General features: G+C 41.3%; 1 protein-coding gene across 20 annotated transcripts in view; it reads right to left on the bottom strand.

Annotated features, from left to right (window-relative positions):
* LOC132507587 (WASH complex subunit 2-like) overlaps nucleotides 1–17,927 on the bottom strand; it is a 56,513-nt gene that overhangs the window by 1,362 nt on the left and 37,224 nt on the right. For 8 of the 20 annotated variants that reach the window (XM_060127107.1, XM_060127118.1, XM_060127122.1 and 5 more), the window contains 10 exons: nucleotides 15,473–15,575; nucleotides 10,664–10,819; nucleotides 8,771–8,953; nucleotides 6,789–6,917; nucleotides 6,580–6,660; nucleotides 5,908–6,027; nucleotides 4,867–4,929; nucleotides 4,301–4,513; nucleotides 2,039–2,656; nucleotides 1,043–1,220 (listed from right to left, as the gene is read on the bottom strand). In XM_060127107.1, the coding sequence (XP_059983090.1) occupies nucleotides 1,043–1,220; nucleotides 2,039–2,656; nucleotides 4,301–4,513; nucleotides 4,867–4,929; nucleotides 5,908–6,027; nucleotides 6,580–6,660; nucleotides 6,789–6,917; nucleotides 8,771–8,953; nucleotides 10,664–10,819; nucleotides 15,473–15,575 (1,844 nt within the window). Of the gene's footprint in view, nucleotides 1–694; nucleotides 776–1,042; nucleotides 1,221–2,038; nucleotides 2,657–4,300; nucleotides 4,514–4,866; nucleotides 4,930–5,907; nucleotides 6,028–6,579; nucleotides 6,661–6,788; nucleotides 6,918–8,770; nucleotides 8,954–10,663; nucleotides 10,820–15,472; nucleotides 15,576–17,927 lie in introns of all 20 variants that reach the window. The other 12 variants (XM_060127114.1, XM_060127115.1, XM_060127116.1 and 9 more) reach the window with 8 other exon arrangements.

Raw genomic sequence — 17,927 nt, 5'->3', positions numbered from 1 at the left:
GGCTAATGGCTAAATATAAAGCAACAGCACACAACTACTAAAAACAAGGAAGTAGATCTCTATGTACTGACATGGGAAAACACTGAAAAAATAAGTATACGTTTATATGTATACAAACCTATATTACTGTCACCATATCTGAAAGGGGACACACCAAACTCTCAATAATAGTTACCTCTAGGGCTAGCTTTTTACTTTTTATATTTTACAAATAGTATTAATCTATTATAACATGTATTACTTTTTTTGTAATAAAGTCTCTTCTGTACCTTGTAGTGGGAAGCAGGTAGAGACAGAGCACACTTGCTTGGGGAGTCGAAAAAGTGTGGCTTTGCAGTACCAGCTTTCTCCCAGTTAACCCCAAGGTCCAGACTGGGAGAGAGGAGGTGGGGGAGTAGGAAGTGTATATGGCCTCAGCCTGAGTCCTATGCACTAACACAGAACATATCAGAAGTCCTACATTTCGGGTTATGGGGCATTTGGCTTGCCCAGTAATAAAGTAGACATTACACTATGGAGAGAAAATGAACATGTTTACAAACACAGAAGATCTTTGGTGAGAGGTAAAGTCTGAGTTACAGCCTGCTTTCCTATACAGTCCTCTCCTCCTGCACTGCCCCTCCATCCTCCGAACCACTAACACTCACTCTCCAGCTAGAACTGCATCACACCCGAGGCAGCCACCTCAGCCTACTTTAGCATGTGGGGTAGTTTCTGATCCTCCTTTCATGACATCAGTGTTCAGATTTGTCATAGATGATTGGCAGGGGGCACACTAAGAAAAAAGCAAAATTATACTTGAAAGTCAAACTCTGGGCTCCTTCAAACTCCTTCATATCCATCATAACAAAACACTGTTTCACCAAAATGACTAGGCCATTTACTTATCCACCCTCAGTCTATCTCAGGAGTATATAGCAAGTCAAAGGAAACCCACTGGGGAACATTTTCCAGGAAAGGGTCAAGACAAAGGTAGCAGGAGAAATATAAAGTCGCTGAACAGTAATGACTCTCTCCGTCATATGCAGAAAACTAAACTTACCCATATCATCGTCAAATATAGACTTAGCTTCCACTTTCTTTTTGGACTTTTCTTTTGGTTTTACAGTTAGATCAGCAAAGATATCAATGTTATCATCAAACAAGTTGGAGTCAAACGTTCTTTCCTTCTCTCTTGTTTTTTGTGAGGCTTTCATTGCTTCTGTAGCAAATATATCATCCTTGTAGCCAAAAAACAAGCAAAACAATTTTAAATCAAGTTTTTACTTTACGACATACACTAATTTCAACAAGTTGTAGAAATGCAAACTGCCACAGAGTTCTGGAACAGCCATGTGAGCTGCCCCTCTATCGGGAATTGCTACTCCAGATCTCTGCCTGGCATGGTCCTTCTCTTTCTTCTAGTCCCAGCTAAACCTCGAGCCGTACAGAGAACCCTTCTCTATCAGTCCTACCTGAAGGAGCACCTCCCACCCCAACCCATCACTCTGCCCCACTGCCCTGGGTTGTTTTCTTTAAGACCCTTAACATTACCTGAAAACGTTATTTATATGCGGCTCTGTCTATATCCAATTCCCCTCCCTGAGAGCTCTGGGGAGCAGAGCACTGGTCCTAGTTCACCTTGTGCTTCCACTTCCCAGATGCTCAATAAACATCTGCCCGAAGAGTGTCACTGAAGGCCTTACCGCTTGCGTTAAATCATCAGCTCCAGCCAGAGCCTGTTTCCCCAAGAACCAGAGGTTACACACTCAAGCTGTAGAGATGCTACTTTATCTATGCTGACTGCAGCAATAGCTAGATAAAAACTATAAAAATCAAGACTTGCATCAATGGTTATGGCCAGAAACAAAATAGAAAACCACTTCTGAATAAGTTTCAGAGTTACTAATAAAAGAACCTAATTATAATTACTAAGCAAGTAGATACAGGGCAGCAACCAAACAGGTTTAATACAATCTGTGGCTCAAATGACCCAATCAGGTATTTTCCTTAACAAAGAACCCTGCACAAAAATGTATTGTTATGTCCTATTACCTACCTCAAAAATATCTTGTGCTTTTGTGATAACATCCTGCTGACTGTTGGATTTTGACTCATTCTTCTTGCCTTTCTGGTCTGTAAAGAGATCGTCCTCATCTTCCAGGAGAGGGAAAGGATTTGTTTTCTTTGCTGGTTTTGGTTTAACAGACTGAAAGAGATCATCATCACTGACTGCCTCACTGAGAGCAGGAAACATGGGGCTTTTTTCTTTACTTCCCCCTGCCGGGTTGGCCAGGCTGTCTGCTGCCTTCACCTTGGCTTTTCTTCTCCCCGTGGACTGAGATGCAATGCCCTTGGAAAAGATATCTGCAGAATCAAAAAGGTCATCCTCAAGAGGTTGACCCAGAGATTTCACAAAGGGGTTTCTGTCTGTCCCAAGCACAGGACCACCTGCCCAAGTTGGAATGGCAGCTGCCACGGCCTCCTCAGAGCTGTCTTCTCCACCAGCTGCCCTGGGCTGTGGCTGATGACCATCTGGTGAAATGACGCCATCTGCCAATTGTGCAACAAATCCCCTGGGGATACTCATGTCCTCAGCCTCACTGGACTCCTGGGCAGCCAACCGCCGAGCTGCGCGTGTCTGTGGTCTGCGCTTCCCTCTCACTTTGACCCGGCTCTGCAATGGCAAAAACCACATGCTGACCTGATGGTTTTTTAAAAGGTGTTCAAAACTAACATAGCAAATCATCAGCAACTCAAAATACTGTTAGGTTGTCAGGTTCCCCTCAATCGAGATATTATCTAAGACAGAAGAGGTTATTTCTTAAAGATTTCCAAAGGCGTTTAATAGCTCCTAGTACTCTAAGACTCATTCTTAATCCTTCACTGTCCCCCATTTTTGAGTCTTTTGAGGGCAATTTCTGTTCAATTTGATACAAAAGGCTTCATCTGCCACTGGAAGCCACACTGCTTGTGCCACACTGTCCTGTGTCCCACAGCACTCCCTGGACCCTTCCTTCTCTGCCCTAAGTTTATATGTGGGTATCTTTCAAAACGAGAAAGAATCAGTGGGATTCTGGCAATAAGCTTTACTGGGGGATAGCCTAAAATCAGGCTCCAGAAACAGGGAGATAAGATGATAAAGACAGAAAGGTAATCTCAGATGCTCTTTTCTTCAAGTCAACAAACACTAAATCCAAATTTTAAATATTTCATGTAAAAAAATGCGGCTTAGGAATCAGAACTTTCAATATAACCTCAAAATATGAGTCACTTATTAGCAATAATGCAGTATTTGTAACATTTTCCAACATATACCATCAAGTAGTTTTAAGAAGGCACAAGCTACTTTGGGCAAAGTACTTAACTGTACTTTGGGCAAAGTACTTAACTGTACTTTGCCTATGTCGAAATTTCACGAATTATTTCAGGGACAATTTAAACTTAACAACAACAAAATAAGCTAACAGAAAAAAAAGAAAGGAGGGATGTTTTATTTTTCATAAGTAAAACAGGTTTGGAAACACTTGAAATGAATGTATTTGCAGGGTCATCCTCGGTACTGTTGATTACTCAGATAACAGCTAAGATTTGAGAAGGAAGATCGGATATAAGAAAAGAGAACCAATTGAAATAAAAGTAAAACCTCAAAGAGGTCATGGTCCATTCAGCACAAGTCCACAGTCCTATGCAACAGTGTGACAGGACCGTAATTGCCACGGGATCTCAGAGAGGGAGCCCAGGACAGGGGCAGGAGGGGAAATGTCACAGAAACTGTGAAGTCTGTGCAGAGCTGTCGATGAGGAAGAGCATTCCTGACAGAGGAAGCAGCACGAGCTGATGGCAGCAGCACGTTGGGGCATGTGTGTTTGGGGAATGGTTCCTGGTGACTGGACTTAGGCTGACAGTGTGGGGCGACTGGTGGGAAAGCTGGAAGCTTCGGATAGCACAGACTGTAAATGGCTTTAATACCAAACCAAGGAGCTTGAACGTCCTCCTTTGAGCAGTAAGGAGACAGCAGAGGAAGCAAACAGTAAGGACATGATCTGCTCAGTGTTCAGAAGGCCTCCAGGTGGCAGCCAGGAGTTAGTGAGCTAGCTACTGAGCAGAATGTAAATGTAACAAAGGCAGGCAGTGGAAGAGTGGACACAGAACTAGGGAGGTGGAAGGAGGGTGGAGAGGCTCAAGGAAAGATGAGACGCCTCCTTCAAATGAGGAATCGGGGTCAGCCTATCGTGTGCAACTGATGAACTCGGAAGAAACATACAAACTGTTCTGGTTTTAAAAAAAGCAGGCAAGCAAGCAAAGGTGGTTTCATCACCTTGTTCACACTGTGTAAGGTGTCTGCCTGAGCTGGAAGGTCAAAACTCACGCCGGCCTCCCCACTCCCGGGAAGAGTGGGCATACTTTCCAGACTGTGGATTCTCCCAGGTTCAGACGAAGGAACGCCCAATTCTGGCAAAACAGACTTCATTCCAGAGATCTGGGGAGCCGCTGTAGGCAGCAAGGCTGCTGGGTTAATGGCTAAATTTGCCTAAAGAAGAAAAATGAAACTTACTCTGTATGTTTTCTTAAACACAGCAGTCTACTCTTATTACTGTGACACATGACGAAAGACTTGGTGTATGTAATATATAGTACGAGAGGAGAAAGAGAAAGGCAGGGAAGTCTCCTGATCTAGTCTTAGAATTAAATCAGAGGGCTATACCCCTGTGCCCACCACAGGACCAAAGAAGAGATGTTACAGACACAGCACACAGGAAGCAACAACCAGAGGGTGGGGGAGAGATGAGAAAACGCCTGGCAGCAGCTGACAAAAGAAAAACCCAAGAAACTTTACAGATGCCACAAGGCTGGCAATGAAGGTTCCAGACACGTTATAATTACTTGAATTTTCCAGATCCAAGGGGATGGCTCTTTGGTTTTAAATGGAGCGGGACCTGGTGAGTCCTGTGTGAAATTACATTGTTAAAAATCCATTGGGGAAATAGAAAAGTGTCTCTTGGATTACACATATGCCTGAAAATAAATCTGTGATGGAACAAAGATGTTGGTTTCTATAATTCTATAATGGGAAAGGCATTCAAATCTCTCCTGGGGCCTCAAAACATTTCACTAACATTACTTCATTTGTGCTTCCTTATCCGTTGTGTAAGTGGAAGGCTGTAAGACCACACATGGAGGAAAGGGAGACAAAGGTCATGAATAAGATTCATAAGAATTATAGTGTGTCAGAGCTCCAAAACTGGACCAGCTGGAAACATGACCATGCTGGTTATCTCACACAGAAAATATTACAGAGCACACAGAAATTCACCCAAGCCTAATGCACTAGTTCTAGAAGCAAAAGAAGCTGAGACTTGAGTCGCTGGAGATGTGTGAGTCCTAGTGCCTCATTTTCACAGCTCAGAACACTGAGGCCTCAATGAGACATCCAGGGACAGCTGTAAGCCAGGACCATAACTCACTGTCTAGCCCTGCTCTGCCCTCAGGAGGAGCGCCACAGAGAAGACTGCTGAGGATGGAGGCCTAATAGCAATGATCTCATAAGACATAACACAGAGAGGGAATCAAGAAAGTGGATATAATTCATATTTAATTCTAATGGAACCCTACTCCAAGGTAGCCCAAAGGGAGAAATGTTGTTCTAGTGGGAAGATCTTAATCCTGCCTTAACTCTATCTTGGAATCGAATTTGCAGGTACTCCACAAGTGATAATGATAAGTATACATTCATGGAACCAGTGTGGAGTGAGAGAGGAGAAATGAGCAGGGGTTTAAAAAAAAAGTAAACAAAGGGAGGTAGTCCTAGTTGCTATTTTCTCCTTATTAAGAGAACTCTGAATGACCCCGGGGTCTGCATGATGCAATTAAACTATACTACAATGCAAACAAGAGCTGAAAGTCCTTAAAGAAATCAGTTCTAACCTGAGGTGTTTCCGATTTCCATATGCCTTTTTCTTTGATACCTGGAGTGGATTCAGGATGTTTCTGGTTCTTGAAAGAGGAAACAGAGTGGTCTTTTTTCACTACCTTCTTTTCTGGGATCTTCAAAAGCAAAGAATACCCCAAGTCTGTCAAATATCTTAGAAATTTTAAGGAAAAGTCACAATGCAAAAAGAGAAAATAGCTTCTGACTTTAAAAGTCATTTCACAAATGAGGGTTGAACAAACAAATTTAAAGGCAGCATTTCAGAAATAGAGTTCTAAAGACCAGGCGTCCTCTCAGTGATAAAGAGAAAATAGAGAGTACTTAAAAATCTACTGGGGAAGGGAGGGAAATGACACACATGGCCTAACACTCAGATTTACAGCTTTGCACCTGAAAGGCATGAATATTTTGTCACCATATCATATGTACTTGTCTTTCAATGAACAACTTAAAAATCAAACAGATTTGTAATACGGTAAGAGAGCCTGGGTTAGTTAATAGTTTAACATTAGGAAACATAAGATGGAGACAACCTGAACACCATCATGAGCACATTATTTGCTGTTCATTTACTAGTGAGCATTTTCCTTAGTCACGTAAGGGGACATTCATTTCCTTTCCCAGAAGCCTTCCCACACACCGCAGTATTGAGAACAGAAGTCTGATACCAAAGGATGCGACTTGGCAGAGCTGAAAAGATCATCATCTTCATCATCCCCAAACAGGCTCCCAACACTTGGCTCTAACAACTAGAATAGAAAAAACTTAAATTCAATATCCAAAACAAAAACAACTTACAAAGAGAGTCAGGTGAGCTACAGAGACAATATTTAACATAATAACAAAGCTATGACATGGAGAACCATTTGGAACTGACCCTGGTTTTTTTGGTGCCGGAGAAAAGGTCAACGTCTGGGTCATTGTCCTTCTGAAGCTTGTGACTAAAAAGGAGCTCTTCATCCTGAAAGACACCTGTGCTCTTGGGGCAGGCATTAGGATCAGGACTCTAGGAAAAAAGAGGGAAGTTCACGTATTTTATAGACTCCTAGGGCTTTACCTCAAGGAAATAATACACAGCTACAAAGATGAAACAACAAAGATATTCCTTGTGGCTCTGTTTATAGTGGCTAAAGGTTGGACACAGCCTGAGTGCCCATCAGAAGGGGAATGACACAGTCACACAATGGAATACTTTGGAGATACTAAAAACAGTGGAGAATATATTTACAAAAACAGATAACATATACATAATCTGGAAAGATCATCTTTCAACCTTTGTGTAGTATCTGAATCTGAACTGTTTATTTAAAAAACAATCCTTAGTTCCATACTGAGAAACATTTTAGGGGTGAAAACACATAAAGTTAAACAAGTTCTCTCCATCTCATGCCCAAAGGGAAGAATGAGACAGCAGCCGACTTAATACCAGAAATTACACAGAGTGGTCAAGCACATATCCCTAACTTCTACATACCAGCATCTTAGGCCAAAGAGCTGGCATGGGTGTGATCAGCCAACCTTCTCCTATGCCCATCCACCTTCCACCCCACTACCTTCAGATTCCAAACAAGTTCTTTCTGTTTCCTAGGGTATCTGACATTTGAAAGTTACTATCACATTACTTGGTTTGATACTATAACGCCCCAGACTTGACATTCTAAAATTCTTCCCTTTCTTTAGTATCACAACCACAGACAGAAACAAACAAAAAAACTCACTTCTGACAAAATGTGTCACATTAAAAATTAACTAATAATTATTATTGATTATATATAAAAATTACTGTAACATAGCAACTAAGGTTCAAAGTTTTACAACCATGAAAATCATATACAAAATCAAACACAGTAAGAGACTGGAAGAAAATACAGCAAATTATTCATATTCACTGTGTGTAGCTCTCATTTATAAACGGGGCTATCCTACTGGTATAATAAGAAAATTCATAAAACATTTGTTGCAAATATCAACATGGACTATATCCTCAGTTTGATTTACAAAAAATGATTGGCAATCTATGGCCCATCGCCTGTTTTCTCTTTTTTTAATACTTCTATTGAGATAAAATTCACCTATTTAAAGTGTGTAATTCAATGGTTTATAATATATTCACAAAGCTGTGTAAATACCACCACAATCTAAATTTAGAACATTCTCATCATCCCATAAAGAACCTCCAAACCTACTAGCAGTCACTCTCCATTCCTGTCCGCCTCTTTCCCCAGACCCAGGCAACCACTGATCTACTTTCTCTCTCCATGGATTTGCCTATTCAAGACATTTCAAAGAAATGAATTAATACATAATGTGTTTGTCACTAGCTTCTTTCATTCAGCATGTTTTCAAGGTTCATCTATGTTGTACCATGTATCAGTAATTCACTTTTTATTGCTAAATAATATTCCATTGTATGGCTAAAACACATTGTGTTTATCCATTCATCAGCTGATAGACATTTGAGTTGTTTCCATCTTTTGGCTATTATGAATAATACCTGTTGGGAACATTACATTCAAGTTTTTGTGTGAACTTATGTTTTAATTTCTCTTGGTTATATACCTAGGAGTGGAATTGCTAGGTCATGTGGTAACTCTTATATTTAAGAATCTGAGGAAGCACCGAATTGATTTCTGAAGTGGCAGCACCATTTTACATCTCTAACAGCAATGAATGAGGGCTCCAGTTTCTCAACATCTTCACCAACACTTGGCCATTATCAAAAAAGTCAACAAGTGATGGTAAGAATGTGAGGAAGCTGGAACCCTCCATTCTTCAGCAACTCACATCACACAACTGACACCGTGAAATGAGACTTTTTTATCCTTCTAAAGATTTGAACCTTTACAGCTTTTTGCTCACCTTTCCTACTTCTTCCTTCGGAGCTTGGAAGCTGTTTTGATCTTCTGTTTTATCCTCTTCCTCATCAAATAAGCTAAGAACAGTTTTGGTTCTAGTTTTAGCTCCTCTGTCCAATGGGGATGATGCAGAAAATAAATCAGAATGCTTGGCTGCTTCCTGAGTAGATACATTCAGAGATCCTTCCTGAAAATGGAAATAGTAAGGAAAAAAAATGAGTAACACCTGGAAACAAAAATTCTATTGTGGGGCCTCCCAAGCTCCTCATTAATTCAGTAACTGTCACACCTGCATGTTTCAGGGCATGACAGCTAATCACACCTACTCCCAGGTAACAAAACACTCAGGCCAATTCTTGATCGGCCACTCCAATGGAGAGTCTAGTACAGATAATTCATAATCAAAGATGATTTTTTCCAATCAGTTTAAAGCCTATATTTATAACTCCTTCCAAACAAGATACATATATATCAGTTATAACCCTGAGCCACATAGGTTGCTCATGAGCTATAAATAACTTTGAAGTCACAGGTATGACACAAATAACAATCACTGGAAACGGATCATATATTTCCTAGTATTTAACTAACACATAACTCCAAGGGAAAGGCCTAATTGACAGAATTGGACACAACTTGTAGAAGGCTTATACTGTATTATGCAATTAGAAGAATCTCTAAAATAATCATAAAATGCAACATTTATTCATTCAACAAGCACCACCTTTCAGGCAAGATACCATTGACTGTAAGAATCACTGTTCCTGTATGAACTGCTGAGAAAAAAACCCCCACAAACTCCCAATTAAACATGCCATCGATTGTGAGGTGCATCCTAATTTCAAAGTGGTTAAACTATGAAGGAATATATACTTCTTTAAAAAAATATGTAATTTTGAAAGTGCCTACTATGTGCGAGGTAATAAGCTAAGCACCACAGATGCAATGGAGAGCAAAACGAACATGGCCCCAATCCTCAAAAAGCTTATCCTCAAGCAAGGGAGACAGCAGTACAACAAGCAGCTAGAGTTCAAGGGGAAAATGGGCTACAGCAACACAGGAAAGGTCACATTGAAACAACAGGAAGAGAATGTCACACAGTGATTCAGGTATAGGTAAAATGTTTGCATCACTGTAGCCCCAAGAAGCCTCGACAGGAAAAGTATATGCAACATTCTTCACATAGGCCCTAGAAGAGACAGTAAACCTAGATAGCTGAACACACACAAGTACGAGAGTACGAGAAAAGTTAGAAAAAAAGAAAAAGTAGACAGAGACTGAAAGAACTGCTGATTCCCAGATGTAGCCAGCAGCCTTATCCACAGGCCTCCTGCAGGAGAGGACAGCCTGCCCAGGAGAAGAAAGTTAATGCTTTAGAAGAAAGCCAAATTTCACTTCACTCTGTAATTCACAGCCAACATCAACTAGATGTAAAAGATTGGTAAACTAAAATCTTCTTAAAGCTGTCATTGTAATTTAAGTACAGGTGGGACTAGAAGAGAGCAAGGGGAAACAGACTATGGAGAAGAGAGCCAGTCAGAAAGAACAGACGTGCAGAGAGAAAACCGAAAGGAAAAATGAGATGAGACAGAGAAAGGCAAAATGGACACTGACACAATGACCATAATAATGTAAAACGGGAAAAATGCACATCATTGTGTGCGCACATATGCCTAGAAAAGAGATGGAGAGGCAAGAGCAATGTTGAAGGTCTCCCTGAATGGCAGGATCACAGATTTTCTTCTTCATACTTTTCAGTGTTTTCAAAATTTTCAACAAATGAGCCGTTTGTTTTCTGTGGTAGAAAAATGTAAGGGTATGTGTGTGTGTGTGTGGGTTTTACAAGAACACGTGAGAGACAAAAATATCAGATTATACAAGAAAAAAAAAAGTCCACCTTTCCTGACTCCTCAGCCACACTAGTTCTCCCAAATTCCGACGACTCTTTGGCGCTCTCAGCCTTCTTAGCCACCGGTTTCACTCCCAACCGTGCCTCCTTCTCTTCTTCATCACTGAACAGCAGAGGTGGTACGTCAGGGACAGTCTCTTTTTTCTATCAGAAGAAGAATAAATGACATCCTCAAAAACAAACAAAACGTGTGCCTGACGAGCATGGCAATGTATAGAACAAGCCAGAAGCACAGTCCTCTTTAAGGCATTAGCTAAACTTTGGGGTCGGGAGCGACAGGACAGGACAGTGAAGGGCGCAAACAGGGAGAAGCAATACCACCACCACCTCAGACTTGCAGTTTCTGCCATCACAAGGTCTGCACCTGTCTCCTTGCATCTGTTAACTCCTTGTGTGCGCCATAGCTTAGATCCTAACCTCTGCCACCCAATCATTAGTCTCTCCTCTCTGCCACCCTCCCCTTACCTTTCAGCTGTATGACATCATCCAGAGATGTCTTGCTAAAATAAAACACCCACCAGATTACTTCATCTCCCACCCCAAACCTACGCTGTGTGCATTAAGCAAATGCTAAACGTGACAATCAACTGGCCCCTCTTTATGACCCTCATCCACCTGCACCTCATCAATCCTCACTATTCCTTAAACCTATTGTAAACGTCCACACTTCCACGCTTGATCTGCACTGTCTGGAGAAACAAATCTTCCTCATCTTTCAAGCAAGGCCCAGCTCAGATGTCACCCACGAAGGTTTTCCTGTTCTCTTCAGTAAGTATCAGGTGCTTCGTTGATAAGAATATTTATGTCTATACCTAGCCCTTAACTATACTTTCCTCCTAATTTACATTAATAGCTATCGTACATCTCTTTCTCCACTCATTTGAAAGGATCATGCAGTATATTTCCACAGCCAGTCACGGTGTTTTATATCAAGCGGCGGCTCAGCACAAGTTTGTGAGCACTTTGCCCCATCTCTCATCTGTTCCTTACCTGGGAGGCAGGGATTTCAGAGATTAGGGAACTGAGGTCACGTGACTTGCCCAGAGTTATTGGCATCCTTGGGGCAAGTGACTTATCACAAATGCTTGAGGGGCCTTCCCTGGTGGTGCAGTGGTTGAGAGTTCACCTGCCAATGCAGGGGACACGGGTTCGTGCCCCAGTCCGGGAAGATCCCACATGCCGCGGAGCGGCTGGGCCCATGAGCCATGGCCACTGAACCTGCGCGTCCGGAGCCTGTGCTCCGCAACGGAAGAGGCCACAACAGTGAGAGGGCCGCGTACCGCAAAAAAAAAAAAAAAAAATGCTTGAGAGAAAAGCAGTAACTCTATCCTACTAACTAGACTAGATGATATGAGGAAGTAAGCTTTGAAGCAATATCTAAATCGAGTTAGGTAGACAAGTTTGGGAAACTAAAGAAGAACATGACTGACTATGATAGAAAAAACTATGAATAAATAAGAAGAATAAGGTAAGCAAATTTTTAGTTATTGTTAGAAAACGGTCGGTGCATCATCATTAGAACTTGAAATAAAAGACTGGAAACCCACAAAAGAGTTTCAGAAGAAATAAAACGAAGCCGAAGTGATCAAAGGAAAAAATTTTTGTGGGATGCGCTGGACTCACTGAAAACTATATGTAATGTCGATGCAAGTGCATCAAGGTAAAAAACGAGACTGAGGTACAGTGGACCAAATTCTTCCTTCATATAACTATGGTCCTTAAACCAAGGAAAATGCCACCCAAACTACTGATTTTAAATCTTCCTAAAGATAAGCTGACTCTTCATCTTCATTCTGAAATTAATTTCTTGATAGGTTTACAGTTGAGTTGTATTTAACTTACTTTAAAATATTCTAGGATCTCTAAACAAAAAATATATTTTATATGTTGCCTAAAGGCGATCAAATTTCACAAATGGTAAAACTCAGGTGTGCAGGTTGTTCTGCTACTTAAGATGCATATCTTTGACCTTTTGTCTTATTTAACAATCATAATTACTACAGTTTCAAAGAAGTTTTACATTTCCAGAACCTTCAAAATTCATTAGATTACTGCTCATTTATCCAGGGTAGAAGTTATTATTTATAATTTACAAAGAAAAGCCACTCAGATCTTCTGACTCTTAACCATGAAGCCACTTTAGGGAGATGCAAGTACAGGTAATTCAAAGAAAAGCTTATGAGCACTCAGAAGCAGTGGCAATGCTGCAAGCTTTTACTACAAGCTGTGCACTTAATGGGACCGTGGTGAGGAAACAGTCCCTAAATCAGTAACTGGCATGGGCCTGGTCTGGGAATAGGACAAGTTAACACCTTTACTGGGTCTGAAAATATGAAGAATATTTCCAGAAAAAAGAGACAACTTCCTCTGGAATATTTTGGGACAGCATGAGTCACCAAGGGTGCATGGCGAGTTAAGGTGGAAAAGCTGAGTCTACTTTGAATGAAATTACAGGTGGCGTGGTAGGTTCAGCTACAGGCTCAACTTGACAAAGGGATGACAGGACCGGGTGGTCTTTGAGAAGATAACTTGGGCAGCGGCAAGGAGAGATGAAGAGAAGGAGCATTCACAGGCCAGTTAAGAAATTATCTCAATAGTCAAGGCTAAAGATGACAAGACTGTAGGGACGGGAAGAAACATTCCTAACAAACTGGCAGGAAACAGTGATGACCACCCCATCAAAGGAGAAATATTCACACATGTCCTGGTGTAGTTATTCAGTGGAACACTATATAGTGATCAAAAAATAACAAAAAACAAGATGGAGTTTATGGAAATGAAAAACATGCTGCAGGATTTTTTAAAAAAAAGATGCATAAAACTGTAAAACATGATCTCATTTAAATGAAAAAAAGACAAGAATGCCTAGAAACAGGCATGAAAAAAGCACTGACAACACATTGTTACCAATGATTACACTAGGGAGGAGTATGGAATGGGGACTTCGTATTCTCTACGCATGTTTTTTCATTTGTTTGTATTTGTTTTTCACCTTGACTAGCTTTTTTTGCTTTCTTTCTTTTTGGGGGCATGAGGGGGCCGCACCATGCAGTTTGCAGGATCTTAGTTCCCCGACCTGGGATTGAACCCGGGGTCATGGCAATGAAATCGCCAAGTCCTAACCACTGGACTGCCAAGGAACTCCCTCTATGCATGTTTTAACCCTTTTTTAAGAAGGCATCCATGTATTACTGTATAATTTAAAATAAACTTTAAACAAAAAATATTTAGGAGATATGGAAGAAGAGCCAGGTATGGGTCTCTAGAAAAGAGGAAGTTCTAGGCTCCTTAACTGCCATTTCCCTCCTTCACTGTACCCCGTAGGGTACAATGTCCCTTGGGATGTGCAGGCATCCGGGACTGCACATGGTCACCCATGACCACAGTGGGAAGGAGAGAGTCTTCCTCATCAAGCAAGGGTGGAGGAGCTGCCTTTTTAGATTCTGTGGCTGCTCCTACATGGGGGGAATCTCGGGGGGTACATCCCTCCTTCCCTGTCTTACATGTCTTTCTGTCTCTAACACATGCCAATTAGAGTGGTCTGAAGTTGGGGTCGAAGGCCCTCAACAGCGGGCTATGACTTTGCTTGATTCTTGGCCTTTGAGGCTAACCCAGCTCAGGTAAAGGAGGTCTCCATGGGGTCTAGCCTGAGAAGCTCTCAAGTTTCCTTTGGGGCTGTTGGCAATTGCCAGTTGGCAATAAAATGCTGCTTGGCCTCACTTGTTCTGTGTGCACACACTTACATATACCCACATAGGGAATGTGTTGGGGAGGGATGAATGACAGGCCAAAGACAGGATTCCAGTATCCCTAGGTTCCCAGGACAAATATTATCATAATGCCACCTTCCTCTCATTTCTTAATACTCCTTTTGATATAAAATACATGAAGACTTGCTAAATCTTTTAGCTTAGGCGATCATGGTTAGTGATGCCATTTAGATGTAATTGCTAGAAGACTATTTAGACTAGATAGGCACTGATGGACTTTTTTTTTCTCATCACATACTTTTAATTTTTAAAAAAAACTGTCATAAAAAACACAACATTTACTATCTTAACCATTTCTAAGTATAGAGTTCAGTAGTAGTAAGTATATCCACGTTACTGTACAACCAATCTCCAGAATTTTTTCATCTTGCAAAACTGAAACTCTGTACCCATTAAACAACTCTCCATCCCCCAGCACCCCCCTCAGCCCCTGGTGATCACAGTTCTACTGTTTCTATGAATTTGACTACCCTAGGTACCTCGTGCAAGTAGAGTCATACAGTATTTGTCTTTTTGTTGCTGGCTTATTTCACTCAGCATTATGTCCTCAGGCTTCATCCATGTCGTAGCCTGTGTCAGAACTTCCTTTCTTTTTACTGATTCACTATTAATATAAACCAGGACCAAAGCGTTAGTACTGGAAACTTGCTCCTGTAAGGAATAACCTGTACATTAACTGGCCTGGTCTAATGTTAGCAGAATTCCATGCCACCGGGGCTGGCTGAGCCCCGCAGTTCCTCCAGAAGGAGTGCAACAGCGCTGTCCCCTGCTCTCCCCTGAGACTCAGACGCCTACAACTGACACTGAAGGGGCTGCGTGATGTGGAATCCTTTTCTCCAGCCTTTGCACGTGTGCTTCGTCTGTAAAATACCACTAACCAGAAGATGTCTATCTAAAACCAGGTAAACGAGTTTTTCCATAAGACTCAGTCTCCAAGGTCAGGTTTTAGGACCTGATTGAGGGAAGCATCAGTATTCACGGAACATCACCTCAGGGTTACTTCCTGGGTCTAAGAGGTTAAGAATACCGTTGTTGCAGGAGGAGCAGATGCGGGAGGAGAGCCAAACAGAGAGCTTCCACTGTCACAATCATCTTCAAACAGGAGAGATGCTCTCTGGGTCTTCTTTTGGCTACACAAACAAAGAGTCAAATTAAAGGCAAATGTGATTTACAAAATACAATATTCTTTCTAGGCCACACCTACAGGAACCCACCTACCACCAAAATGCCCGAGTCATCCATTGACCTTACACAGTTGCAGCAGGAAAAACCTTTGAAGTAGGTGCAATTTGTGTCTAGCAAGTCATCACCCGCTGTCTGGCATTCTTGTGTAAAAGCCCAGGGCCCTCCTCATCTTGTCCCTTTGTCAGTTACTTTTGGCTCAAGGTAGGTGCACTAGCTGTTGGCTTTGCCAACGCACACAGCACACTTAGCATTCACAAATGTAGCATTCTCTCTCACCATTTCCTATGGCAGAGGAAGAACCAGGGAGCACCAATGCCTATTTCCAGCATGGTCAGGAAGGCGGCTGTCAAGAGATCTCAGGGCCAGAACCTGGTTCAGGCTGTGACCTGTGGCCTGGTGCCACCTCAGCCACTTAACCATGTCTTTCCAAGCGCCTCTGTGGGCTTCTGTGCCTTCCCTTCAAACCCTAAACCCATCCCATTCTATCCCCTCCACACAAAGTCTCTAAGAAGCTGGGAAAGCTCATCTTCACTGTTCACCACAGCAATATTCACCCATCTCTACCCCATGTTGGGCAACCACAGCTGAAATCCAGCCACAGCTCTCCTCACCACCTTCCTCTCACCTGTCTTCACCTACCTCCCACCTAGGCTTCCACACCAGCCCCTAGGGGCAGTCGATAAATGTCTGCCAGAATAAATATTGATCAGGACCTTTTAAGGAACAGAATCATGAAAGTAAAGAAACACAGGGAGGCCTGGCACTGGACATGGGCAGTCCCAAATAGAATGTGTTCTAATTACAGAAGGGTCATGTTCCAGTTTCTATACTATGTGATAAGGAACCACCCAACTAGCAGCATACTAGAGAATTATCAAAGGAATGAAAATTCCAAATTCAATGTTAGCTAGATAAAAATAATACTAGTCATTTCAGTATCCATCTACTTACACTAAAAATAATTAGCATATATACCCATAAGTATAGGTATCATAATCTTTTCTCTAAGTTTAATTATTAACAAAGCATAATATAAGGTTATTCATTAGTTTAACATTGGATGTCTGCCTACATCTTAAAATTGCCTAAGGATCACACTGACTAGGGAACACAACTAACCAAACAGTTGAGCATACTTACACTGGACACTTACGCTAAAGGACAGTAAAAAATTAGGTCTACACCCTGAAGAAATTATAAAAACAAAGAGCCATACACAGTCAGGTAAAATCTAATATGCCTTTAAGGATATACACTGATAAAAATGTACACAAATTATAACCAAAATATATGACTACTAAGTGATGATCACAAAATATTACAAAAATAACTACAACAGATACCTAAAAAGCAAAAACCTTATTAAGCTGCTACAGCAGAAGAAAAATCTTATGCGTGATTTTCTGAACAATTTCTAAAAATCAAAACCAAAAGCAAGCTACCCACAGAAAAGAATCTGATGCCAGACTCTGAAGTTCTAAGCTAGAGGAAAGCTAGTTAGCTTTCTGGACATAGTTACAATAGATACGACAGTGAGTCCTTAACCTTGGATCTCATTCCACACCCTCCGGCACCTGCTGGTTAAATGTGGACATCCCGTGGAGATCTGTCCTCAGAAGAAAAATATGCAGCTCAGTGAACTGGAGTATTTCTCATTATAAATAATGGGGTAGTAAGTATTTTGATTCATTAAAAGGGACAGATGTCAAAACACATTAAGATGACTATAGAGTTTATGGCCTACACCAGGACACTTTTGAGAGTGAAAGGGAAAATTATTAATCACCAGGCTGAAATGACAGGCACAAAGCAGGCCCCTCCAGACAAGCAAGGATGTCTGAGTGCCCTACTTACAAGGCAGTATTTCGCAACTTTGTTAGGGTCACAAAGCTTGTTTCTTTCTTTAGAATGGGTTTGAGTTACAATTTACATACCATAAGATTTATCCTTTAGTAGTGTACAATTCAGTGACTGTTAGTATATTCACAGAGTTGTGCAACTATCACCATAATCTGAATTCACAATATTTCCATCAACCTAAAGTGAAAGCCCATACCTGTTCACAGTCACTGCCAATTCTCCTTTCCCCTCAGCCCCAGACAAACACTCATCTACTTTCTGTCTCTATGGATTTATCTCTTCCGCACATTACACACAAATAGAATCATACATGTGGTCTTCTGTGACTGGCTTCTCTCAATTATCACAATATTTTCAGGGTTCATCTATATTGAAGCATGTATCTGTACTTTATTCCTTCTAATTGCTGAATAAGAGTCCATTGTGTGGATATGACA

Source organism: Lagenorhynchus albirostris, chromosome 16 (genome assembly GCF_949774975.1).
Source record: "Lagenorhynchus albirostris chromosome 16, mLagAlb1.1, whole genome shotgun sequence".
Lineage (NCBI taxonomy): Eukaryota > Metazoa > Chordata > Mammalia > Artiodactyla > Delphinidae > Lagenorhynchus > Lagenorhynchus albirostris.
Note: the sequence above shows the minus strand (reverse complement) of the source record. Positions and strands in the feature narration are given on the sequence as shown.